The 27,047-nt window shown below is 48.2% G+C and overlaps 1 protein-coding gene across 2 annotated transcripts in view; it reads left to right on the top strand.

Moving 5' to 3' along the window:
- CUL4A (cullin 4A) overlaps positions 1-27,047 on the top strand; it is a 242,315-nt gene that overhangs the window by 201,338 nt on the left and 13,930 nt on the right. For both annotated transcript variants that reach the window (XM_063953120.1, XM_063953119.1), the window contains exon 18: positions 19,654-19,759. In XM_063953120.1, the coding sequence (XP_063809190.1) occupies positions 19,654-19,759 (106 nt within the window). The remainder of the gene's footprint in view (positions 1-19,653; positions 19,760-27,047) is intronic.

Below are 27,047 nucleotides of genomic sequence, written 5' to 3'. Positions count from 1 at the left end.
AGCCCAGTGTACCCCGCAGCAGAAAACGAGTTTTATGGTAAGAACTTATTGTTGTTAAAACTTTCTGCGAGGTACACTGGGCTCCACAAGGCGCCCACCCTGACGCACTTAGCTTCTTCGGGTTGGTGTGGCATTTGCCGCTGACACTTCTCTTGTCGTGAGAGTGTGGTGTATGTGGCTACTAAACGTTGTCGTCTCTTTTCCTGCTACTGCTTTGGGCTGGTTAACTAAAAACTGAGCTCCTGTGCAGGGAGGCGGGGTTATAGAGGAGGTGGCGCTGTGCATTCTGAGAACAGTCAAAGCTTTGAGCCTGTTGGTGCCTCGAATCAAGATCCTACTCTACACCCCATTGTCCATCCTTGTGGAGCCCAGTGTACCTCGCAGAAACAGTTTTAACAACGGTAAGTTCTTACCATAAAACTAATTTGCTCTCCATTTTAAGCAACATATTACCTCAGCCAGTATAAAAAAAAAGCGGGAAGACTGCGCGCCATTGAAGGGGCGGGGCTTCACTATGAGAGGATCTAGCAGCTGACTAGCACCATTTTCCCTCTGCAGTGGACACATACGCTGACTGACAGGGACGCGCAACTCCTCCAATGTGACTCCAGATTACCTTAGCGGTAACAGGGGGTCATAGCAGGGGCGGAGCGATTATTAGTGTACTAAGTTCCCTATCAGGTTACTTAGTCTGCGACCCGGCTAAGCTTGGCATTAGCTATAAGGGCGCATTGGGGGCTGGCTCCTAATAACTCTGTGTCTCCCTGAAGGGCTCTTTGGGGGTTAATTGTGCTTAACCTTTTCCTCCGTGTGTGCGTGTGTGTGTGTGTGTTGTCACATTTACATTATGTCAGGCAAAGAGTGTGTTTCTTGTACAGCGGAGTGTTCCTCTTCACCAGGAGACTCACTACTGGGTACTCAGGGTAGTGCACCTTCCCAGAATAGCGGGGCTGAACTGGAATGGGTTAATTCCATTAAAGGAATGATCTCAAATATTTCTATAAAACTATCCCGCAATGAGAAAGAGACGCAATACTTAAGACAGACTGTGGATGAGTTTATGAATAGAGACTCAGTCCTCAAACCAGCGTCTCAATCCCCTCCCATTTGTCCGCAAGAACTATCTCTGGCCCATATCCTGCAGTCTGATGCTGACGGGTCACACATGGAGGTGGGTGAGGTGGATTTGGAGTGGGGGGGATGCTACTCTGTCACAAGAAATAGAGGCTCTTATAGAGGCTATCAGAGATGTTCTGCAAATTCCTGATAAGGTGTCAGAGGAGTGTGAGGAATCTTATTTTAATGTAAAAAATAAGTCCTCTGTCACTTTTCCTGTGTCAAAGGAATTGACGAACTGTGGGTTAATCCCGATAAGAAATTCCAAATCCCGAGGGGCGTGGCCTGACAGCAGACCTGAGCAGATGTGCTGACTTGGAGCTCCTGCTTTGAGCACATATTTTAAACATTTCTACGGCCCCCTGGAGATACTGGGGACACATTTCTGCCTCCTGGAGCCCCCCTGCATTGGATTAGGAGGTGCGCGGAACTGGAAGATGCGCCCTGCGTCTGTGCAGGTTGCGGCCTACCTATCCACTGAGAGTCGGGACCTTGATTTGTCTGCTGACCCGGGGGAGCGGACCACCTTTAGACCACACTCTGCTGTGCCCTCTGGCTCCCCTCACCGTCTCTGGATCTGCCCACGGCTGTGAGAGAGACCACACTAAGCTGGGCACCATCTTTCATCCCACACAGTTTGCGGCCTGTAGCGCTTCGGGAGGCCGGGGCCTGAAGTCTGGGGCCTGCCCAGAGGTGAGCTCCGAGACCGCTGCTCGGCCGTAACGGAGACTTCCGGCGGCCTGAAGACGCCCACCCCGCCTTCCTTAACCCTCCCTGCTCCCTTTGTACCTCTCCGGGCCCCTCCTGGTGTCCCGCCGGCCGCTGCCTCTGCGCCGCTCTGGGAGCTGTGTGCTCCGGCGGTCCGCGGCCTACGCATCCTCCGGAGACCGGGACCTTGAGTTTGGCGCGTCCTCGCTGCGGACCTCCGGGGCGTACGGGCCGTGATCGGCGGGTGTCTGGGCGCCTCCTCAGTCTCCTGCTGCATTCCCCCTGATCCCCGCTGGCCTCCGCACCTCCCGCTGACCCTCCTGCGGCTCCGATCAAGCCCTTACCTGTGCTGGCATCCCCAGGAGGTTCCTCTCTCCCTGGGACCTGCGTTCTGGTTGCCATCACTCCCCCTCCACTGCTGCACTGTTACCTGTCCTTGGGGGACTCCTGGTCACTGGCTGGACCGTGGCCGGCCGGGCCCCATCCCATAGGTGTACTCCTTATATTGGCACTGGTGTGGGGGCAGCAGATCTTGATCCTGGAGAGGCATCATCCTGCAGCTGCCTGATCTCTGTTCTTCCCGACCTGCAGAAACACTAACTCCGGAGCCGCACTGTAGCTACCAGTTCTTGGAGCCACTCATTGGTTTCCAGCTATATTGGAACCTGCAAGGAGTTGTGCACCTGGGCTGTACTGCAGCCACCTGCTTTTGGTGCCCCGCATTGGCTGTCTGCCGCACCGTTGGGACAGCTGTGACTCCACCGGCTTTTGCTTCTCCCTCCAGTCACACCACTGTGTATTTATACGGGCATACACTCTCTGCAGCAGTTGTTATCGATAGAGTGCCCATAGTGCCCCCTCTGTGATTTTGGCTCAGCCTTAGGTCACTAGCCGTCCTCTACATATTGCCCAGGATGTTGGCCTAGCACCGCAATTTATCCTACCTGGACCGCAATAGTTTTCTTTATACCTCCCCATTTTCTACTTAACATACATTTATTAAGCAGCGTCTGTGTCTCCTTTTACGTTTGTGACGCCCCGCCTCTTCTATTGGCCCCCCACAATGGCGCAAAGAAATAAGAAAAATACACAGGCCCCAAAAAAAATTTGGGGCCAAAATCTAAGGGCCCTCCCACTCCTGCATTGCTCACAGACTCTCCTTCCTCTCCCTGTTCATCGGAGACGGGTATAGACCCACAGATCCAAGCAGTCATGACGAGTTTACTTGAGGGGGTCCAGTCTGCCTTTAAGCAAGAACTTTCCACAGCCATAGCCGACTTCAAATCTGATCTCACCGCTCTAGGTAATCGCACAGACGCTCTTGAATCTAAGACAGACGATCTTTGCCGCTCCCAGCAACGTCTGGATTCGGAACTCTCGACTCCATGATGAGATGGAGGATCTCAAAGAACGACAAGAAGATCAGGAGAATCGCTCCCGTCACAATAATTTGCGTATTCGCAATATAGCGGAATCAATTCTAAGCTCCGCCCTACCGTCCTTTTTGAAAGATTTTTTTCAACATGTATTGCCTGATCTCTCTGATGGGGACTGTCTCTGTGACAGAGCTCACAGGGCGCTCCGAGCGAAACCTGCTCCGTCACAACCACCCAGAGATATCATAGTCCGTCTGCACAATTATCGCTCAAAAGAACGGATCCTGATGTCGGCTCGTGATTCCCCAGTAATCGACTTCCGGGATATGCAACTGCAGGTTTTCCAGGATCTGGCCCCATCTACTATTCAGAAGCGCCGGGATCTCCAGCCCGTTACTAGGATACTACGCCAGCATCAAATACGTTACAGATGGGGATTTCCATTTATGCTACAGGTTACAGCGAACAACTCCACCCACTCCGTTAAAACTTTAGCTCAGGGTCAGGACTTGTTGGCTAAACTGGATCTCCTCCTAGTACCGTCACCTGATGGTGAAACTGCTTCTTCCTCTGGATCACGACGCCCTCAGATTCCATTGCCTGAATGGACAAGGGTGACCCGTCATCGCAATGACACCAATGACCCTCCCTGATCTGGGCGGACACTCTTAGCTACAATACGATAGTTACCGCTGTTCTAGGGATGTGTCTCCTTATCACATGTTCTTTGTTGCCAGATGGGGACTATGGCCTCCATCTTACCTCCTTTATACGAATGTTGTTGGTTTTGATATCGATTTCCGAGCCTTAATGTTTGTTTTATGCTGTGCCTATTTTTATGTTATTACGTTGGGCTCGCCTTGCTTACCTTGATTTCCCTTTGTCTCCTTTTTTTCCCCCCTATCCCTCCTTCCCCCCTTGCCCTTGTCTCCCTCCCTTTTTCCCCTCCCCCCCCCCCCCCCCCCCCTTCCCCCCTTTTATTTTTTATATATTTTTTTTTTATTCTCTTCTCTTGTCATGACACAGTACGGTTTGTTTGGTTTATTTTGTATGTTTTGAGTTATACAATTGATTCTTCGACTATTGCAGTCCAGGAGGATCTGCTCCTCCTACATTGGTTCTCTGCTCCTACTACCCCCATGCTCCCTTTATTTGTAATTTAGTATATGATGTCTATTATTGGTATAGCGGTCCTTGATTGGGACCCTATGTTTCAGGGTGTTCTCCTGTATGGGTTTCCTATCACTTTCTCTCCTTCTACATATCTGCTTCTTGTTTCTTGCAGTTTATTTTCTTCCTTTTTTTCTCCTCCTTCCCGGGATGGGTCTCCGTTGATCCTTTTCCATTCTTTGGTATCACATGGCACTTAAGTTGTTCTCTGTAAATGTTAACGGGCTTAATTCTCCCAAGAAACGTACAGTAATGTTATCCGCCTGTAGGAGAGAAAAGGCTGACATAGTTTTCCTTCAAGAGACCCACCTCACTGGTACACACTCTCGACTCCAAGGTAAGCAGTTTACCCAAAAATTTTTTTGCTTCTGCTGATTGTAAGAAAAGGGGGGTGGCTATATTGATCCATCGTAACATCCCGTTTGTACATACCACAACCATAGCTGACCCTGAAGGCCAATACATTATAGTGATTGGTACGCTTCGCACAGAAATTCTGACACTTGTGTCAATATACGCCCCGAATCAAGACCAATCACGGTTCTTCCGCACACTATTTCTGCGTCTTAATAGAGTAGCACAGGGCCACATCATTGTAGGTGGGGACTTTAATACTGTGATCGATCCCCTCCTAGATAAATCTAATTCTCCAAAAAATAAGAAGGAAGCATCCCCGACTGAGGCCTCTCTCACGTTAATATCCTCTGTCACCCAGCTTAATCTGAGAGACACCTGGCGTTTTAAACACTCTACCGCTAGGGATTATACCCACTTCTCTGCCCCTCACCAACATTACTCTCGGATCGATATGATCCAAGTGTCTCAGTCACTCACGTCATTGATTTCTGATGCAGGCATCACTCCTTGTTCATGGACGGATCATGCGGGAGTTTATATCCTGATAGAACTCTACAGAACCCCTAATAAGACACGTAAATGGCTTTTGGATGACACCCTTCTTTCACACCCCTCCACTCTTTTAGACACTAAATCAACCCTGGAATTTTTTTTCAAAGAAAATGTTTCCCCAGAAGTCTCTCCTAGTATTGTTTGGGAAGCGCACAAAGCCACTATCCGTGGTCATCTAATGTCTAAGGCCTCGGCCACACGTAAGAAAGCAGCACTGGAAGTTTCCTCACTGGAATCTCAAATCTCTGTGCTCTTAGCACAACACAAAAATTCCCCGAGTGACTTCTTACTCTCACAGATCAACAACCTTAGAGGCCAGTTAAACACTCTTTTATCACGACGTGCGGCAGCCATTCTACTGAAGCTCCGTCAAAAATTCTATGATAAAGCGGACAAAATAGATAGTCTTTTGGCCAATAAATTGAGAAGCAAGCGGGCAATGGGAATGATAGAAAGATTGTATTCCAATTCATTGAATACATTCACTTATGACCCTAAATTGATGGTAGAGGAATTTCAGGGGTTTTATAATTCCTTATATAATCTTCCTGATCCTCCTCTCTCTTCTGATGGCCCGGAGGGCATATGTTCGTACCTATTGGACACCCCCGTGCCATGTCTGACGGAGCGACAGATCTCTCTTCTTAATGAGTCTATCTCGTTGGAAGAGACGGTTGCCGCTGTCAAATCTATGCGATCGTCAGCTGCACCTGGCCCAGATGGCTTCACCGCACAATATTACAAAACATTCCTCACAGAATTAGCCCCACACCTTACCTCACTTTTTAATAATGTTTTGGAAGGAGCATCGTTTGCGCCGGCAACTGTGCAGGCCAACATTGTTGTGATTCCGAAACCGGAGAGAGATCCCACACTATGTTCCAATTACCGCCCGATCTCATTGCAAAATGTTGACCTTAAGATCTATGCTAAAATTTTGGCCAACCGCTTAGCTCCCCTACTCACGCAATTGATTCACCCAGACCGAGTGGGATTGATCTCTGGCCGTCAGGCCTCCGATAACACCAGGAGAGCCATAGATCTGATATATTCTATTCATAAACAAAAGTTACCCTCATTGTTACTAGCACTGGATGCCGAGAAAGCTTTTGACAGGATATCTTGGTCCTTCACTTTCTCGGTACTCCGAAAGATGGGCTTCTCTGGCAAATTTTTAGGTGGTGTCTCGGCGCTTTATAGATCCCCTACTGCCACGGTTTCTGTTAATCGCGTCACCTCCTCTGCTTTCGGAATCAGTAATGGCACCAGACAGGGATGCCCGCTCTCCCCTCTGCTATTTGCTTTGGTTATGGAACCGCTGGCAGCACGGATCCGAGCTAATACAGATATAGCCGGAGTGCGGGTAGGCCCTTCTGAGCAAAAAATTGCTTTGTACGCCGACGATGTCCTATTATCCCTTGGATCCCCGACTCAGTCGTTGCGGCCACTCCTCTCTGAAATTGACCTCTACTCTAAGCATTCAGGATATAAAATCAATGCGAGTAAAACTGAAGTGCTGAATTTCTCTTACGTCCTAGAGGATGCTGGGTACTCCGTAAGGACCATGTGGAATAGACGGGCTCCACAGGAGACATGGGCATCTAAAAAGAACTTTTAGGTATGGGTGTGCACTGGCTCCTCCCTCTATGCCCCTCCTCCAGACCTCAGTTTAATACGGTGCCCAGAGGAGACTGGGTGCACTACAGGGAGCTCTCCTGAGCTTCCTGAAAAGAAAGTATTTTGTTAAATTTTTTATTTTCAGGGAGACCTGCTGGCAACAGACTCCCTGCATCGTGGGACTGAGGAGAGAGAAGCAGACCTACTTAAATGCTAGGCTCTGCTTCTTAGGCTACTGGACACCATTAGCTCCAGAGGGAGTCAGAACGCAGGTCTCCCCTAGCGGTTCGTCCCAGAGCCGCGCCGCCGTCCTCCTCGCAGAGCCGGAAGATAGAAGCCGGGTGAGTATAGGAAGGCAGAAGACTTCAGATCTTCACTGAGGTAACGCGCTGCGCACTATTGCTCCCACACAGAACACACACAGCGCACACTGTTGGGTGCAGGGGGGGGGAGGGGCGCCCTGGGCAGCAATGTATTCCTCTAGGACTGGCTGTAAGTAAATATACACTTATTTGTGTGTTTTGGTATCCCCGCCAGTTTGTTCAAAGAGCGGGACCGAAGCCCGCCACTGAGGGGCAGGGCTTCTCCCTCAGCACTCACCAGCGCCATTTTCTCCACAAGCACGCTGAGAAGCTGGCTCCCCGGACTCTCCCCTGCTGATCACTGGTGACAGAGGGTTTTAAAGAAGGGGGGGGGGGGCACATAATTTGGCGCAGTGAATATACAAATAGCGCTGTATCTGGGTAATTTATTTTGTCCAGGGTTATTGGCGCTGGGTGTGTGCTGGCATACTCTCTCTCTGTCTCTCCAAAGGGCCTTGTGGGGAAACTGTCTCCAGATAGAGTCTTCCCTGAGTGTGTGGTGTGTCAGTACGTGCGTGTCGGCATGTCTGAAGCGGAAGGCTCTCCTAGGGATGAGATGGAGCGCATGATTGTGGTGTCTCCGTCGGCAACGCCGACACATGACTGGATGGAAATGTGGAATATTTTAAATGCAAATGTGAATTTATTGCACAAACGTTTGGACAAAGCAGAATCCAGGGACAGTACAGAGGGTCATACCCTGCCTTTCCCTATGTCACAGGGGCCTTCGGGGTCTCAAAAACGCCCACTTTCTCCGGTAGTTGACACTGATATCGACACAGATTCTGAATCCAGTATCGATTATGATGATGCGAGGTTGCAGCCAAAATTGGCAAAGAGTATTCATTATATGATTATTGCTATAAAGGATGGTGCTGCATATTATAGATGACCCCGCGGTGCCTAATCCAAAAATCCACATGTTTAAAGAAAAGAAGCCTGAGGTTACTTTTCCACCTTCTTTTGAATTAAATGAGTTATTTGAAAGTGCTTGGGAAACTCCAGACAAGAAACTGCAGATTCTCAAAAGGATTCTTATGGCGTATCCTTTCCCGATCAAGGACAGGATACGGTGGGAATCCTCCCCAAGGATGGACAAGGCGTTGACGCGCCTTTCCAAAAAGGTGGCGCTGCCGTCTCAGGATACCGCTGCCCTCAGGGATCCTGCGGATCGCAAGCAGGAAACTACCTTGAAGTCAATTTATACTCATACCGGTACCTTACTCAGACCGGCAATAGCGTCGGCCTGGGTTTGTAGCGCTGTTATAGCGTGGACCGATACCTTATCTACTGATATGGATACAATGGATAAGGAAACTATTTTATTGACCCTGGGCCATATTAAGGTTTCGGTCCTTTATATGAGAGAAGCGCAGAGGGATGTAGGCATACTGGGGTCCAGAGCGAATGCTATGGCGATTTCTGCGAGGCGAGCACTGTGGACCCGACAGTGGACGGGTGATGCCGATTCAAAACGGCATATGGAGGTTTTACCTTACAAGGGTGAGGAATTGTTTGGGGAAGGTCTCGCAGACCTGGTTTCCACGGCTACTGCAGGTAAATCAACTTTTGTACCTTATGTTTCCTCACAGCCTAAGAAAGCGCCACATTATCAGATGCAGTCCTTTCGGTCGCATAAATCCAAGAGAGCTCGGGGATCTTCCTTTCTTGCCAGAGGTAAGGGCAAGGGGAAAAAGCTGCCAACTACAGCCAGTTCCCAGGAACAAAGGTCCTCCCCGGCTTCTACTAAATCCACTGCATGACGCTGGGGCTCCGCGGGAGGAGTCCGCTCCTGTGGGGGCACGTCTTCGTCTGTTCAGCCAGGTCTGGGTTCACTCTCAGGTGGATCCCTGGGCAATAGACATTGTTTCCCAGGGGTACAAGCTGGAATTCGAAGAGGTGCCTCCTCGCCGGTTTTTCAAATCGGCACTGCTGACTTCTTCCTCAGAGAGGGAGGTAGTTCTGGCAGCAATTCAAAAGTTGTGCCTTCAACAAGTGGTGGTCAAAGTTCCCCCGCTTCAGCAGGGGATGGGCTATTACTCAACCTTGTTTGTGGTCCCAAAACCGGACAGTTCGGTCAGACCCATTCTGAATTTAAAATCCTTAAACCTATACTTGTAGAGGTTCAAGTTCAAGATGGAATCGCTCAGAGCGGTCATCGCAAGTCTGGAGGGGGGAGATTATATGGTGTCCCTGGACATAAAGGATGCATACCTTCATGTCCCCATTTATCAACATCATCAGGCGTTCCTGAGATTTGTGGTGCAGGATTGTCATTACCAATTTCAGACTTGTCATTACCAATTTCAGACTTTGCCGTTTGGGCTTTCCACGGCCCCAAGGATTTTTACCAAATTAATGGCAGAGATGATGGTGCTCCTGCGCAAGCAGGGTGTCACAATTATCCCATACTTGGACAATCTCCTGATAAAAGCGAGATCGAGAGAACAATTGATGGACAGCGTATCACTCTCCCTGAGGGTGTTGCAACAACACGGTTGGATCCTAAACCTACCAAAGTCACAGTTAAGTTCCAACGACCCGATTGCCTTTCTTAGGCATGATTCTGGACACTGAACAAAAGAGGGTTTTTCTTCCAAAAGAAAAGGCCCAGGAACTTCAGAGCTTGGTCAAGGACCTGTTGAAGCCAGACAGGGTGTCGGTACATCACTGCACTCGAGTGCTGGGAAAAATGGTGGCGTCTTACGAGGCCATTCCATTCGGCAGGTTCCATGCCATGACTTTTCAGTGGGACCTTCTGGACAAGTGGTCCGGGTCACATCTACAGATTCATCAGATGATCCGCCTGTCCCCCATGGCCAGGGTGTCTCTCCTGTGGTGGCTGCAGAGTACTCACCTTCTAGAGGGTCGCAGGTTCGGCATCCAGGACTGGGTTCTGGTGACCACGGACGCGAGCCTCCGAGGATGGGGAGCAGTCACACAGGAAAGAAACTTCCATGGTCTGTGGTCAAGCCAGGAGGCTTGTCTACACATCAACATTCTGGAATTAAGGGCCATATACAACGGCCTTCGTCAGGCGCAGACCTTACTTCAAGGTCTGCCGGTCCTGATTCAGTCAGACAACATCACAGCAGTGGCTCATGTAAACCGCCAAGGCGGCACAAGGAGCAGAGTGGCAATGGCAGAAGCCTCAAAGATTCTTCGATGGGCGGAGAGTCATGTAAGCGCTCTGACAGCAGTCTTCCTTACCGGGAGTGGACAACTGGGAAGCAGACTTCCTCAGCAGACAGGATCTGCATCCAGGAGAGTGGGGACTTCATCAGGAAGTCTTCGCAGAGATTGCAAGTCAGTGGGGACTGCCTCAAATAGACATGATGGCTTCACGTCTCAACAAGAAACTTCCGAGATATTGCGCCAGGTCAAGGGACCCTCAGGCGGTTGCAGTGGACGCACTGGTGACACCGTGGGTGTTTCAGTCGGTCTATGTGTTCCCTCCTCTTCCTCTCATCTCAAAAATACTGAGAATCATAAGACGAAGAGGGGTTCAGGCAATTCTCATTGTTCCAGATTGGCCTCGAAGGGCCTGGTATCCGGATCTGCAGGAAATGCTCACAGAAGACCCGTGGCCTCTTCCTCTCAGGGAAGACCTGTTACAACAAGGGCCCTGTTTGTTCCAGGACTTACCGCGACTGCGTTTGACGGCATGGCAGTTGAACGCAGGATCCTAGCGGAGAAGGGCATTCCGGAGGAGGTCATTCCTACTCTGATTAAGGCTAGGAAGGAGGTGACATCGTGTGAAGCCAAGACTGCTCCTCCGGAACAATTCCATCTGGGCCGTTTTCTCCACTTCCTGCAAACTGGAGTGAATTTGGGCCTAAAGTTAGGCTCCATTAAGGTTCAGATTTCTGCCCTATCCATTTTCTTTCAAAAGGAATTGGCTTCTCTTCCGGAAGTCCAGACTTTCGTGAAGGGGGTGCTGCATATCCAGCCTCCTTTTGTGCCTCCGGTGGCACCATGGGACCTTAACGTGGTGTTACGGTTTCTTAAGTCTCACTGGTTTGATCCGCTTCAAACAGTTGAGTTGAAGTATCTCACTTGGAAAGTGGTCATGTTATTGGCCTTGGCTTCGGCGCGGCGAGTGTCGGAGTTGGCGGCTTTGTCTCACAAAAGCCCTTACCTGATTTTCCATGTGGATAGAGCTGAGTTGCGGACTCGTCCTCAATTTTTGCCTAAGGTGGTTTCTTCTTTTCATATGAACCAACCTATTGTGGTGTCTGTGACTACAAGGGACGTGGAGGATTCCGAGTCCCTGGATGTGGTCAGGGCATTGAAAATTTATGTGGCCAGAACGGCTCGGGTTAGGAAAACAGGCTCTGTTTATCCTGTATGCAGCCAACAAGGTTGGCGCTCCTGCGTCTAAGCAGACTATTGCTCGCTGGATCTGTAACACGATTCAGCAGGCTCATTCTACGGCTGGATTGCCGTTACCGAATTCGGTTAAGGCCCATTCCACTAGGAAGGTGGGCTCTTCTTGGGCGGCTGCCCGGGGCGTCTCGGCATTACAACTTTGCCGAGCAGCAACTTGGTCGGGTTCAAACACTTTTGCAAAATTCTACAAGTTTGATACCCTGGCTGATGAGGACCTAATGTTTGCTCATTCGGTGCTGCAGAGTCATCCGCGCTCTCCCGCCCCATGGCCCTTACGGAGTCCCCAGCATCCTCTAGGACGTAAGAGAAAATAAGATTTTAAACCTACCGGTAAATCTTTTTCTCGTAGTCCGTAGAGGATGCTGGGCGCCCGTTCCAGTGCGGACAACATCCTGCAAGACTTGTATATAGTTGTTGCTTACATAAGGGTTATATTTTTCAGTTGGATCAGTTTTGGAATGATACTGGTTTTGTTTCATACTGTTAACTGGTTCGTATCTCCCATGTTTTACGGTGTGAATGGTGTGGCTGGTATGAATCTTGCCCTTGGATTTACAAAATCCTTTCCTCGTACTGTCCGTCTCCTCTGGGCACAGTTTCTCTAACTGAGGTCTGGAGGAGGGGCATAGAGGGATGAGCCAGTGCACACCCATACCTAAAGTTCTTTTTAGTGCCCATGTCTCCTGTGGAGCCCGTCTATTCCCCATGGTCCTTACGGAGTCCCCAGCATCCTCTACAGACTACGAGAAAAAGATTTACCGGTAGGTTTAAAATCTTATTTTTTACATTCCTGGCCCGATTAAGCTGTCTTTGGAAAGTTCTTTTCCATTTCAATGGCACAAACAAAAGATCTAGGTATCTAGGTATTTTCCTAACACATAGTCACCACCAACTATATCAAGCTAATTTCCCTAGACTTTTAGACCGAATTAAATCGGACTTGTTTTCTTGGTCTAGCCTCTTTATCTCCTGGATAGGCAGGGTGAATTCAGGGAAAATGAACGTGCTCCCACGGGTACTGTACCTATTCCAAACTCTTCCGATATTTATCCCTCCATCTTCCTTCAAATTCTTACAGTTTCACACGTCACACTTTATATGGGCAAACAGACGTCACCCGAGTCCGACTAAAACTATTACAACTCCCCACCTGTAGTGGTGGTCTGGGCATCCCAGACTTTAGAAGATATTATTTAGCTACGCAGCTTTCACAGTGTGTACAATGGTGTAACCCCGAGTCTCGGAGGGTCTGGGTATCTATGGAAGCTGCCGAACTCGGTCTCTCTACTCTTTCTTCTCTTCTCTGGCTCCCGAAATCCTGCCGCCATAGAAATGTGGCCTCTCACCCCGTAGTGTCCCGCTCACGGACGGTCTGGGACTTTGCCAATAGGAAATACAGCTTGGCCTCAGCCCCCTCCCCCATCATTCCAATATTACATAACCCAGCATTTTCCCCTGTCACACATAAGCTATTATTTGCCCCCTGGCAGGATAGAGGTATCTTATACCTGAATGATATCACCAGAGACACTAGTTTTCCTCAGTTTTCCCAGATTCAAGAAGATATTGATATCCCATCCAAATATTTTTATCAATTTTTACAACTTAGACATTCATTCTGCAATGAGCCACGTTCTCTCTAGCAGACCTCTGACTACGCTCGAGGCAGTCTGTTTCAGACGTCACTCAACCAAAGGTTTAACCTCCCTCCTATATGCCACTCTTAATGGGGGATCACCCTCTCAAAGGGATCCTCACAAGAGAGCGTGGGAACTAGACCTAGGCTTGGCTTTAGAGGATGAGGAATGGTCTGAAGCCTGGGGTAATGCAGCAACTAGCTCTGTCTGCGTTAGAATTAAAGAGAACGTTTACAAATTATTATATAGATGGTATTATGTACCTTCTCGCTTAAGCAGAATGTACCTGGATACATCGGACAGATGTTGGAGAGGATGTGGCGCAGAGGGCTCCTTCCTACATATATGGTGGTCATGCCCTAAAATAGTGAATATTTGGAAAGATGTGATCAACCTCATTACTGACTTATTACAGACTCCTATTCCTTATGATCCTAAGTACATTCTGCTCCCTCTAAACCTATCAACGTTGACAAAATTTCAAAGCAAACTGTTGCGACATATAGTTTCTGCAATGACATGTCAATTGGCCGCAGATTGGAAAAACCCTACTCCGCCCTCCATACAGTCTATACTTGCCCGCATCTGGTATGTTTACCGTATGGACTACATGACTAGCATTATTACTTGCTCCTCAAATTCATTTAATAAAACATGGAGTCCTTGGCTGACTAACCAACATGCCCCTTCACCTTTCAACTAACACCGCCCTGTGCTATAACTGACGGAACCCTCCCGGGTTTTCTTTCTTTCTTTCTTTCTTTCTTTCTTTCTTTCTTTCTTTCTTTCTTTCTTTCTTTCTTTCTTTCTTTCTTTCTTTCTTTCTTTCTTTCTTTCTCCTTTCTTTCTTTCTCCTTTCTTTCTTTCTTTCTCCTCTTTCTTTCTTTCTTTCTTTCTCCTCTTTCTTTCTTTCTTTCTCCTCTTTCTTTCTTTCTTTCTCCTCTTTCTTTCTTCTCTACCTTCTCCTGTAATACTTCTTAATATCAGTTGGTTGAACATTCGGCTGACTGCCATTCTTTCTGTTTTATACTACCCGCTTCTTGGGTCAAAAATGGATCACGTGATTTCTTTTTTTTTTTCTTGATTCTCTATTATACGTACCAACTGCCAGGTTGTATCTGTAATGTATTATGCTATTATCACCATTTGTTGGTTCCTGTTTGTACTTTGTGATCCCACGAATAAAAATTGTTAAAAAAAAAAAAAAAATTACAAATCCCTAAAAGGTTGCTCTCATCTTTTCTTTTTCCTCTGGAGGATAGGAAAAAATGTGAAAATCCACCGATGGTGTACGCTTCAGTCTCTAGGCTGTCAATAAAAATTGTATTGCCTGTCCCTGGTGCAGCCTCCCTAAAAGATATGGCTGATAGTAAAATTGAGACTACACTGAAATCATTGTATACGCCTGCTGGGGTGGCGCAGGGACCCACTATTGCATGTGCGTGGATCACAAAAGCCATTGTTAAATGGTCAGGTAACCTAATTGAGGGATTAGATTCCTTGTCTAGGGGGGATGTTGTTTTACTCCTGCAGCATATACAGGACTCTGCAAACTTTATTCTGGAAGCCATAAAATAGATTGGTTTGCTTAATGCACGCACCACCGCTATGGCTGTGTCAGCACGCAGGGGCTTGTGGCTGCGCCAGTGGACTGCTGATGCGGACTCCAGCAAAGGCGTGGAATGCCTACCATTCACAGGAGAGGCCTTGTTTGGAGACGAACTAGGCAAATGGATATCCAAAGCTACTGCGGGTAAGTCTACATATCTTCCTTCCTCAGCTCCCCCAGCCAGGAAAGCTTATTCAGCTTCAAATTTAAAGTCCTTACGGACAGCCAAGTTTAAGGGAAAATCCAGAGGTGCTTCTACGGTCTCCAGAGGCGCAAGAGGTAATCCACTCAAACCAGCAACTGCAGGTGTTCAGGACCAGAGCTCAGGCTCTGCTTCCTCAAAGCCTTCAGCACGACTGTGGACCGCGAGGCCTGGAGGACTGTCAGGTGGGAGCACGACTAAAATTCTTCAGTCGCATCTGGTCAAGTTCGTGCTGGGATCCCTGGGTAATAGATCTTATTTCCCAGGGCTACAGACTGGAGTTCCAAGAGCTTTCCACCTCACAAAGTCTTCAAATAAGGCTTACCAGCTTCACAAGAGGCAAGTATAACTTTACAGCAGGCCATCCAAAAACTGGTATAGACTCAAGTCATTGTTACAGTTCCACGTCATCTACACAACAAGGTGTAGTATTCCAACTTGTTTGTAGTACCGAAACTGGGCGGTTCGGTACGACCAATTCTGAACCTCAAGTCCTTGAACCCGTTCTTAAGAGTGTTCAAGTTCAAGAGACGCTGGAATACGAGGAAAGGCTTGCAAGGCTAGGCATGTTTACATTGGAAAAGAGGAGACTAAGGGGGTAATTCTGAGTTGATTGCAGCAGGAACTTTGTTAGCAGTTGGGCAAAACCATGTGCACTGCAGGGGAGGCAGATATAACATGTGCAGAGAGAGTTAGATTTGGGTGGGCTATTTTGTTTCTGTGCAGGGTAAATACTGGCTGCTTTATTTTTACACTGCAATTTAGATTGCAGATTGAACACACCACACCCAAATCTAACTCTCTCTGCACATGTTATATCTGCCTCCCCTGCAGTGCACATGGTTTTGCCCAACTGCTAACAAAGTTCCTGCTGCGATCAACTCAGAATTACCCCCCAAGAGGGGACATGATCAACCTCTACAAATATATAAGGGGTCAATACACAGAGCTTGGAAGGGACCTGTTTTCTATAAGATCAGCACAGAGGACACATGGTCACTTGCTTAGGTTAGAGGAGAAGAGTTTCCGCACATTGAGGCAAAAAGTTTTTTTTACAGTAAGGACAGTACGTGTTTGCAATTCCCTGCCTGAGAGAGTAGTAACAGCGGACTCGGTCAACACCTTTAAGAAAGGGTTAGATAAATTCCTATTGGCTAAAGATATTCAGGGTTATGGTGCGTAGTCACGCATTATAGTTAATATAACTAGTCCTAACATAAAATAACTAGTCCTATAATAGGACTGCACAGAAGACCACAAATAGGTTGAACTCTATGGACATTGTCTTTTTTCAACCTTAGTTACTATGTTACTAAGATGGAGTCTCTGAGAGCGGTGATCTCGGGTCTGGAGGAAAGGGAATTCCTAATGTCTCTGGATATCAAGCATGCATACCTTCACATTCCGATCTGGCCGCCTCATGAGGCTTATCTACGGTTTGCACTACAGGACTGTCACTACCAGTTCCAGGTCCTGCCATTTGGTCTCTCCACGGCACCGAGGATGGTCACCAAAATGATGGCAGAGATGATGTTTATACTCTGCAAGCAGGGAGTGAACATAATTCCGTACCTGGACAATCTTCTGATAAAGGCGCCACCCAGGGAGAGGTTGCTGGACAGCATTGGCCTTTCAACCAAACTTCTCCAGGATCACGCGCGGATTCTGAACCTTCCAAAATCTCACCTAGAGCCAACACAGAGACTCCCATTCCTGGGAATGATACTGGACACGGAGTCGCATAAAGTGTTCCTTCCGTTGGAAAAAGCATTGGTAATCCAGTCGATGGTACGGGATGTCCTGAAGCTAACCCGGATATCGGTGCATTATGCATTCGCCTTCTGGGCAAAATGGTGGCCTCTTACGAGGCGCTTCAATACGGAAGGTTTCACGCAAGACCCTTCCAGCTTGATCTGTTGGATAAATGGTCCGGATCGCACCTCTCGCAGACCTCTCACGTCGTTGAGGGGTGGAGGTTCGGAATTCAGGACTGGATCCTGTTAACCACGGACGCAAGCCTCCGATGTTGGGGAGCAGTCACCCAGGGGGTGCAGTTTCAAGGAAGATGGTTAAGTCAGGAAGTCATCCTTCCAATCAACATTCTGGAACTCAGGGCCATATACAACGCCCTTCTGCATGCCTCTTATCTTCTTCAGGATCGGGCCATTTAAGTCCAGTCGGACAATGTGATGACAGTGACGTACATAAACCGACAGGGCGGAACAAAAAGCAGTGCCGCAATGTCAGAGGTGTCAAGAATTCTCCTCTGGGCAGAAAAAATGCTGAGGCATTGTCAGCGGTCTTCTGGAAAACAGACTTCCTCAGCAGACATGACCTGCACCTGGGGCAGTGGGGCCTTCACCCGGAAGTGTTCAGGTGCTTGACATGTCGGTGGGGATATCCACAAATCGACATGATGGCCTCTGGTCTCAACAAGAAGCTCAAGTGGTATTGTTCCAGGTCGAAAGTCCCACAGGCAGTGGCGGTAGACGCTCTGACGACTCCATGGGTCTATCAGATGGTGTACGTGTTCCGTCCACTTCCTCTGATCCCAAGAATTCTCAAAAGAATAAAAAGGGAAAAGGTTCAAGCAATCCTCATTGCTCTGAACTGGCCAAGAAGGGCCTGGTACGCGGACCTTCTAGAGATGCTTCTCGAGGATCCGTGGCCTCTACTTCTTCGCGAGTATCTTCTACAACAGGGCCCGTTCATCTGTCAGGACTTACCGCGGCTACGTTTGACGATATGGAAGTTGAACAGCTGATTCTAGCCAGAAGAAGGATCTCTAATAAAGTTATACCGACTATGATCCAAGCCAGAAAGGAGGTAATGTCTAAACATTACCACCGTATTTGAAAGAAATACGTCTCTTGGTGTGAGAGCAGAACTAATTCTGCGGTGGAATTTCTCCTGGGACGTTTCCTGCTTTTTCTGCAGGCAGGTGTGGATGTGGGCCTACGTCTGGGCTCCATAAAAGTCCAGATTTCGGTCTTGTCCATTTTCTTTCAAAAACAATTTACTTCTCTTCCTGAGGTCCAGATGTTTTTGAAAGGTGTTCTGCTCATCCAACCTCCCTTTGTGCCTCCCACGGCAACTTGGGATCTCAATTTGGTGCTGCAGTTCCTCCAATAAGACTGGTTTGAACCATTACAGGAGGTGGACGTTAAATATCTTACATGGATGACCGTCACACTGTTGGCCTTGGCTTCAGCAAGATGTGTGTCGGAGCTGGGGGCTTTGTCTCACAAGAGCCCCTATTTAATTTTCCATGAGGACAGAGCTGAACTCAGAACTCGTCAGCAATTTCTTCCAAAAGTGGTGTCTGCATTTCACATCAACCAACCTATTGTGGTTCCGGTTATCACCGACACTTCCACTACTTCAAAGTCTTTGGATGTTGTGAGGGCTTTGAAGGTATACATAAAGAGGACAGCTCATCACAGGAAATCCGACTCGCTGTTCGTCCTATACGATTTCAATAAAAATGGGTGTCCTGCTTCAAAGCAGACAATTTCACATTGTATCAGGCTCACTATCCAGCATGCTTATTACACGGCAGGCTTGCCGGTTCCAAAATCTGTTCAGGCCCACTCTACTAGGTCAGTGGGTCCTTCCTGGGCGGCTGCCCGGGGTGTCTCTGCTTTACAGCTCTGCCGAGCAGCTACTTGGTCAGGTTCGAACACGTTTGCTAAGTTCTACAAGTTCGATACTTTGGCCTCTGAGGACCTTCTTCAGTTTGGTCAATCCGTTCTGCAGGAACCTCAGCACTCTCCCACCCGGTTTGGGACCTTTGGTACATCCCCATGGTACTAAATGGAACCCTGGTATCCTCTAGGACAGGCATGTCCAAACTGCGGCCCTCCAGCTGTTGTGAAACTACATATCCCAGCATGCCCTGACACAGTTTTGCTGTCAGAGAATGTTAAAGCTGTTTCAGGGCATGCTAGTATGTGTAGTTTCTCAACAACTGGAGGGCCGCAGTTTGAACATGCCTGCTCTAGGACGTAAGAGAAAATAGGATTTTAATTACCTACCGGTAAATCCTCTTCTCGTAGTCCGTAGGGGATACTGGGCGCATGCCCGGTGCTTCGTTCTTCCTACACTGTTACTTGATTAAGTATTGTTGGTTCAGCTGTTGCTGTTCCTGTTTAAAGTTGGGTTAGCTTAGCTTTCCTCTGTTTGTGTGTGCTGGTTCGGAATCTCACCACTATCTTTATCCTTCTCTCAAAGTATGTCTGTCTCCTCGGGCAGAGTTTCCTAGACTGAGTAGGAGGGGCATAGATGGAGGAGCCAGGCCACACTATCAAATTCTTAAAGTGCTCATGGATCCTAGTGGACCCGTCTATACCCCATGGTACTAAATGGAACCCCAGTATCCTCTACGGGCTACGAGAAAAGGATTTACCGGTAGGTAATTAAAATCCTATTTTTAACTTTAATTATAAGTTGGACAATTTCATGCATTTTATAGCTTTTTTTCTTTTAATTTTCACATGTTGTATCAAAAGCTTATTAATTTAGGATTTTGACAAATGTTTTCTTTATGAACTCCATGTAGGAGAAGAAGGAGCTTCAGGTATCATTATTTCAAACACTGGTGCTACTTATGTTCAATGAGGGAGAAGAATTCAGTTTTGAAGACATTAAAATGGCTACAGGAATAGGTGAGATTACTTTGTCTAACTGCACCTTTTTTCATTATGTGACTGTTCTGTGAAAGAGGTTTAACTGGAGGCAGACATCAGTATAAAGCATCTTCTCATACAAAGTAGTAGTATCTATTTATTTTTATTTATTTTTTCCCCCAAACATCCAAACTGCTATTCTGAGTATAGAGGCTGGGCAATAGGAACAGATACTTAATAGGTTAACAAATCAAACTAAAGCTGGGTACACGTGTCAAATCCACAGGAGATCTGACCCATTCACCCAATCCTGGTAGCATGTCAGGTGCCCTGGGTTTTAAAAATGCGTAAGAACCAGGGGCCCCAACACCCGATCAGTTGCGCAGTGTGTGGCCTGCTGAGACTGAAGCTGGCCATTGATCTCCGGTCCCTGCAGCTCAGCACACTATCTGCACTTAGCTGGCAGCCAGACACATGCCAGCATCAGAGGCAGTACATGGCACCTGGTGGGTTAACAGCTGCTGCTGCTAGACGTGGTGGCAGGCCCAGATCCGGAGAAATCCCTGGACTGTCTGACAATTTTCCGGAAACCGATGGAGGCTACGGTTGTGGAATTGGAGCCCGGATGATCCAGTCCTCGAAAGCCATTAAGCTGGGCACACACTAGGGCTCATAGATCCAGGGCTGGTTATTGATTTTTTATTTATTTTTCTCTGACGTCCTAGTGGATGCTGGGGACTCCGTAAGGACCATGGGGAATAGACGGGCTCCGCAGGAGACTGGGCACTCTATAAGAAAGATTTAGTACTATCTGGTGTGCACTGGCTCCTCCCTCTATGCCCCTCCTCCAGACCTCAGTTAGATTTCTGTGCCCGGCTGAGCTGGATGCACACTAGGGGCTCTCCTGAGCTCCTAGAAAGAAAGTTTAATTTAGGTTTTTTATTTTACAGTGAGACCTGCTGGCAACAGGCTCACTGCAACGAGGGACTAAGGGGAGAAGAAGCGAACCTACCTGCTTGCAGCTAGCTTGGGCTTCTTAGGCTACTGGACACCATTAGCTCCAGAGGGATCGACCGCAGGACCCGTCCTTGGTGTTCGTTCCCGGAGCCGCGCCGCCGTCCCCCTTACAGAGCCAGAAGCATGAAGATGGTCCGGAAAATCGGCGGCATGAAGACTTCAGTCTTCACCAAGGTAGCGCACAGCACTGCAGCTGGGCGCCATTGCTCCTCATTACACACTTCACACTCCGGTCACTGAGGGTGCAGGGCGCTGGGGGGGGGGGGCGCCCTGAGCAGCAATAAAAACACCTTGGCTGGCAAAATAACCACAATATATAGCCCCAAAGGCTATATATGTGGTAATTACCCCTGCCAGAATACAGAAAATAGCGGGAGAAAAGTCCGCCGAAAAAGGGGCGGAGCCATCTCCCTCAGCACACTGGCGCCATTTTCTCTTCACAGTGTAGCTGGAAGACAGCTCCCCAGGCTCTCCCCTGTAGTTTTCAGGCTCAAAGGGTTAAAAAGAGAGGGGGGGCACTAAATTTAGGCGCAATATTGTTTATACAAGCAGCTATTGGGGAAAATTCACTCAGTGATAGTGTTTATCCCTACATTATATAGCGCTCAGGTGTGTGCTGGCATACTCTCTCTCTGTCTCCCCAAAGGGCTGTGTTGGGTCCTGTCCTCAGTCAGAGCATTCCCTGTGTGTGTGCGGTGTGTCGGTACGGCTGTGTCGACATGTTTGATGAGGAGGCTTATGTGGAGGCGGAGCAGATGCCGATAAATGGGATGTCGCCCCCTGTGGGCCGACACCAGAGTGGATGGATAGGTGGAAGGTATTAACCGACAGTGTCAACTCCTTACATAAAAGGCTGGATGACGTAACAGCTATGGGACATCCGGCTTCTCAGCCCGCGCCTGCCCAGGCGTCTCAAAGGCCATCAGGCGCTCAAAAACGCCCGCTCCCTCAGATGGCAGACACAGATGTCGACGCGGAGTCTGACTCCAGTGTCGACGAGGTTGAGACATATACACAATCCACTAGGAACATCCGTTACATGATCCCGGCAATAAAAAATGTGTTACACATTCTGACATTAACCCAAGTACCACTAAAAAAGGGTTTTATGTTTGGGGAGAAAAAGCAGGCAGTGTTTTGTTCCCCCATCAAATGAGTGAATGAAGTGTGAAAAAGCGTGGGTTCCCCCGATAAGAAACTGGTAATTTCTAAAAAGTTACTGATGGCGTACCTTTTCCCGCCAGAGGATAAGTTACGCTGGGAGATATCCCCTAGGGTGGATAAGGCGCTCACACGTTTGTCAAAAAAGGTGGCACTGCCGTCTTAGGATACGGCCACTTTGAAGGAGCCTGCTGATAAAAAGCAGGAGGCTATCCTGAAGTCTGTATTTACACACTCAGGTACTAGACTGAGACCTGCAGATAGTGCTGCTGCAGCGTGGTCTGTAACCCTGTCAAACAGGGATACTATTTTGCGAACATAAGACGTCGTCTTATATATGAGGGATGCACAGAGGGATATTTTGCCGGCTGGCATCCTGAATTAATGCAATGTCCATTCTGTCAGGAGGGTATTAGAGACCCGACACTGGACAGGTGATGCTGACTTTAAAAGGCACATAGAGCCTTATAAGGGTGAGGAATTGTTTGGGGATGGTCTCTGGGACCTCGTATCCACAGCAACAGCAGGGAAGAAAATTTTTTACCTCAGGTTTCCTCACAGCCTAAGAAAGCACTGTATTATCAGGTACAGTCCTTTTGGCTTCAGAAAAGCAAGCGGGTCAAAGGCGCTTCCTTTCTGCAGAGAGACGAGGGAAGAGGGAAAAAGCTGCACCAGTCAGCCAGTTCCCAGAATCAAAATTCTTTCCCCGCTTCCTCTGAGTCCACCGCATGACGCGGGGGCTCCACAGGCGTAGCCAGGTACGGTGGGGGGCCGCCTCAAAAATTTCAGCGATCAGTGGGCTCGCTCACAGGTGGATCCCTGGATCCTTCAAGTAGTATCTCAGGGGTACAGGCTGGAATTCGAGGCGTCTCCTCCCCGCAGTTTCCTCAAATCTGCCTTGCCAACAACTCCCTCAGGCAGGGAGGCTGTGCTAGAGGCAATTCACAAGCTGTATTCCCAGCAGGTGATAGTCAAGGTGCCCCTACTTCAACAAGGACGGGGTTACTATTCCACACTGTTTGTGGTACCGAAACCGGACGGTTCGGTGAGACCCATTTTAAATTTGAAGTCCTTGAACACTAAAAAAATTCAAGTTCAAGATGGAATCGCTCAGGGCGGTTATTGCAAGCCTGGAGGAGGGGGATTACATGGTATCACTGGACATCAAGGATGCTTACCTACATGTCCCCATTTACCATCCTCACCAGGAGTACCTCAGATTTGTGGTACAGGATTGCCATTACCAATTCCAAACTGCCGTTTGGACTGTCCACGGCACCGAGGGTCTTTACCAAGGTAATGGCAGAAATGATGATACTCCTTCGAAAAAAGGGAGTTTTTAATTATCCCGTACTTGGACGATCTCCTTATAAAGGCGAGGTCCATGGAGCAGTTGTTGGTCGGTGTAGCACTATCTCGGGAAGTGCTACAACAGCACGGATGGATTCTATACATTCCAAAGTCACAGCTGGTTCCTACCACACGCCTGCTGTTCCTGGGGATGGTTCTGGACACAGAACAGAAAAAAGTGTTTCTCCCGCAGGAGAAAGCCAAGGAGCTGTCATCTCTAGTCAGAGACCTCCTGAAACCAAAACAGGTATCGGTGCATCACTGCACACGAGTCCTGGGAAAAATGGTAGCTTCTTACGAAGCAAAATTCCATTCGGCAGGTTCCATGCAAGAACCTTTCAGTGGGACCTCTTGGACAAATGGTCGGGATCGCATCTTCAGATGCATCGGCTGATAACCCTGTCTCCAAGGACCAGGGTATCTCTACTGTGGTGGCTGCAGAGTGCTCATCTTCAAGAGGGCCGCAGATTCGGCATACAGGACTGGGTCCTGGTAACCACGGATGCCAGCCTTCGAGGCTGGGGGGCAGTCACACAGGGAAGAAATTTCCAAGGACTTTGGTCAAGTCAGGAGTCGTCCCTACACATAAATATTCTGGAACTGAGGGCCATTTACAATGCCCTAAGTCTGGCAAGGCCTCTGCTTCAAAACCAGCCGGTACTGATCCAATCAGACAACATTACGGCAGTCGCCCATGTAAACCGACAGGGCGGCACAAGAAGCAGGATGGCGATGGCAGAAGCCACAAGGATTCTCCGATGGGCGGAAAATCACGTCTTAGCACTGTCAGCAGTGTTCATTCCGGGAGTGGACAACTGGGAAGCAGACTTCCTCAGCAGACACGACCGACACCCGGGAGAGTGGGGACTTCATCCAGAAGTCTTCCAACTGTTGGTAAACCGTTGGGAAAGGCCACAGGTGGACATGATGGCGTCCCGCCTAAACAAAAAAACTAGATATTGCGCCAGGTCAAGGGACCCTCAGGCGATAGCTGTGGACGCTCTAGTGACACCGTGGGTGTACCAGTCGGTTTATGTGTTCCCTCCTCTGCCTCTCATACCAAAGGTACTGAGAATAATAAGAAGGCGAGGAGTAAGAACGATACTCGTGGTTCCGGATTGGCCAAGAAGAGCTTGGTACCCAGAACTTCAAGAAATGTTATCAGAGGACCCATGGCCTCTACCGCTCAGACAGGATCTGCTACAGCAGGGGCCCTGTCTGTTCCAAGACTTAACGCGGCTGCGTTTGATGGCATGGCTGTTGAATTCCGGATCCTAAAGGAAAGGGCATTCCGGAGGAAGTCATTCCTACGCTGATAAAAGCCAGGAAAGAAGTAACCGCAAACCATTATCACCGCATTTGGCGAAAATATGTTGCGTGGTGTGAGGCCAGGGTAGGCCCCTACAGAGGAATTTCAGCTGGGTCGTTTTCTGCACTTCCTATAGTCGGGAGTGACTATGGGCCTAAAATTGGGTTCCATTAAGGTCCAGATTTCGGCTCTGTCGATTTTCTTCCAGAAAGAACTGGCTTCACTGCCTGAAGTTCAGACTTTTGTAAAGGGAGTGCTTCATATTCAGCCCCCTTTTGTGCCTCCTGTGGCACCTTGGGATCTCAATGTGGTGTTGAGTTTCCTAAAATCACATTGGTTTGAACCACTTAAAACTGTGGATCTGAAATATCTCACGTGGAAAGTGGTCATGTTATTGGCCTTGGCTTCGGCCAGGCGTGTGTCAGAATTGGAGGCTTTGTCATGTAAAAGCCCTTATCTGATTTTCCATATGGATAGGGCAGAATTGAGGACTCGTCCCCAGTTTCTCCCTAAGGTGGTAGCAGCTTTTCACTATTGTGGTGCCTGCGGCTACTAGGGACTTGGAGGATTCCAAGTTACTGGACGTAGTCAGGGCCTTGAAAATTTATGTTTCCAGGACGGCTGGAGTCAGGAAAACTGACTCGCTTTTTATCCTGTATGCACCCAACAAAATAGGTGCTCCTGCTTCTAAGCAGACTATTGCTCGCTGTATTTGTAGCACAATTCAGCTGGCGCATTCTGCGGCTGGATTGCCGCATCCTAAATCAGTGAAAGCCCATTCCACGAGGAAGGTGGGCTCATCTTGGGCGGCTGCCCGAGGGGTCTCGGCTTTACAACTTTGCCGAGCTGCAACTTGGTCAGGGGCAAACACGTTTGCTAAATTCTACAAATTTGATACCCTGGCTGAGGAGGACCTTGAGTTCTCTCATTCGGTGCTGCAGAGTCATCCGCACTCTCCCGCCCGTTTGGGAGCTTTGGTATAATCCCCATGGTCCTTACGAAGTCCCCAGCATCCACTAGGACGTCAGAGAAAATAAGATTTTACTCACCGGTAAATCTATTTCTCGTAGTCCGTAGTGGATGCTGGGCGCCCATCCCAAGTGCGGATTGTCTGCAATACTTGTATATAGTTATTGCCTAACTAAAGGGTTATTGTTGAGCCATCTGTTGAGAGGCTCAGTTATATTTCATACTGTTAACTGGGTATAATATCACGAGTTATACGGTGTGATTGGTGTGGCTGGTATGAGTCTTACCCGGGATTCAAAATCCTTCCTTATTGTGTCAGCTCTTCCGGGCACAGTATCCTAACTGAGGTCTGCAGGAGGGGCATAGAGGGAGGAGCCAGTGCACACCAGATAGTACTAAATCTTTCTTATAGAGTGCCCAGTCTCCTGCGGAGCCCGTCTATTCCCCATGGTCCTTACGGAGTCCCCAGCATCCACTACGGACTACGAGAAATAGATTTACCGGTGAGTAAAATCTTATTATTGATTTTATATATATGGTAAACAACCATCAATAATTATTAAATCCTGTGCCCAGCCCCAATAATATTAATAGTTCTGACGCCCACTTCAACATTGTCCTTTATATGTTCCTCGTCTTTACCCAAGGCATTACCATTCTTCTCAGCCGAGTGTATTCTTTCAGCAGATTGTTTCAGCAGATGCAAATGGGATGTCTGCTGAAACATTTAACAAGTGTGTACGCATGAATTCGATGTAGAATGTGCAACCAGGTCTGCAGTAGGGTTGTGTAAACAGTCTGACTTGGAGTTTGATCTCCTGAGGATTGGACAAGTATGTACGCAGATCCGGTGTCTTTTATATATATATATATATATATATATATATATATATATATATATATATATATATATGTGTAAATTACGCTAGTATGAGATGGTAAAAAAAACTTCGCAATTTCAAAAGGACTAATGATGGGATACGGTTAATATTCCACCAGTTGGGTTCCCGGTGTTCAGGATACTGACGCCAGAATCCCGACAGCCGTACAAATGCCATATTCCCATTCGAGTGGTGGGTCCTCACCACCCGAGTGGGAATATAACCTGTGGCGAGCTAAGCTCACCATCGGGCCCGAAGCGTGGCAAGCGGACTTGATGCTGCTGTCTGTATAGTGACAGCTGACATCCTGTCTGCCGGTCTCCAATATGTATTCCCTAATGACATAAGGTTTATGAACGAGTATGTTCTAAAGGCATAAAGTAGTGGTTATTACTACTTCTGACTAGTGTGTCAAACTATAGGGCCTATGTACTAAGCCATGGAGAGAGAGAAAGTGGGCAGAGATAAATTAACAGCCAATCAGCTCCTGTAATTTTTCAAACACTGCCTGTAACATGGCAGTTAGGAGCTGATTGGCTAGTACTTTATATCTGTCCATTATCTCTCTCTCTCCAGGGCTTAGTACATAGACTCATATGTTACAATGCTATGTTATATTTGTTTCAATTGTTTCAGCATG

The sequence above is a fragment of the Pseudophryne corroboree genome, chromosome 2 (genome assembly GCF_028390025.1).
Source record: "Pseudophryne corroboree isolate aPseCor3 chromosome 2, aPseCor3.hap2, whole genome shotgun sequence".
NCBI classification, from domain to species: Eukaryota; Metazoa; Chordata; class Amphibia; order Anura; family Myobatrachidae; genus Pseudophryne; species Pseudophryne corroboree.
The sequence above is the reverse complement of the archived record's forward strand: the minus strand, read 5'-3'. Positions and strand labels throughout refer to the sequence as shown.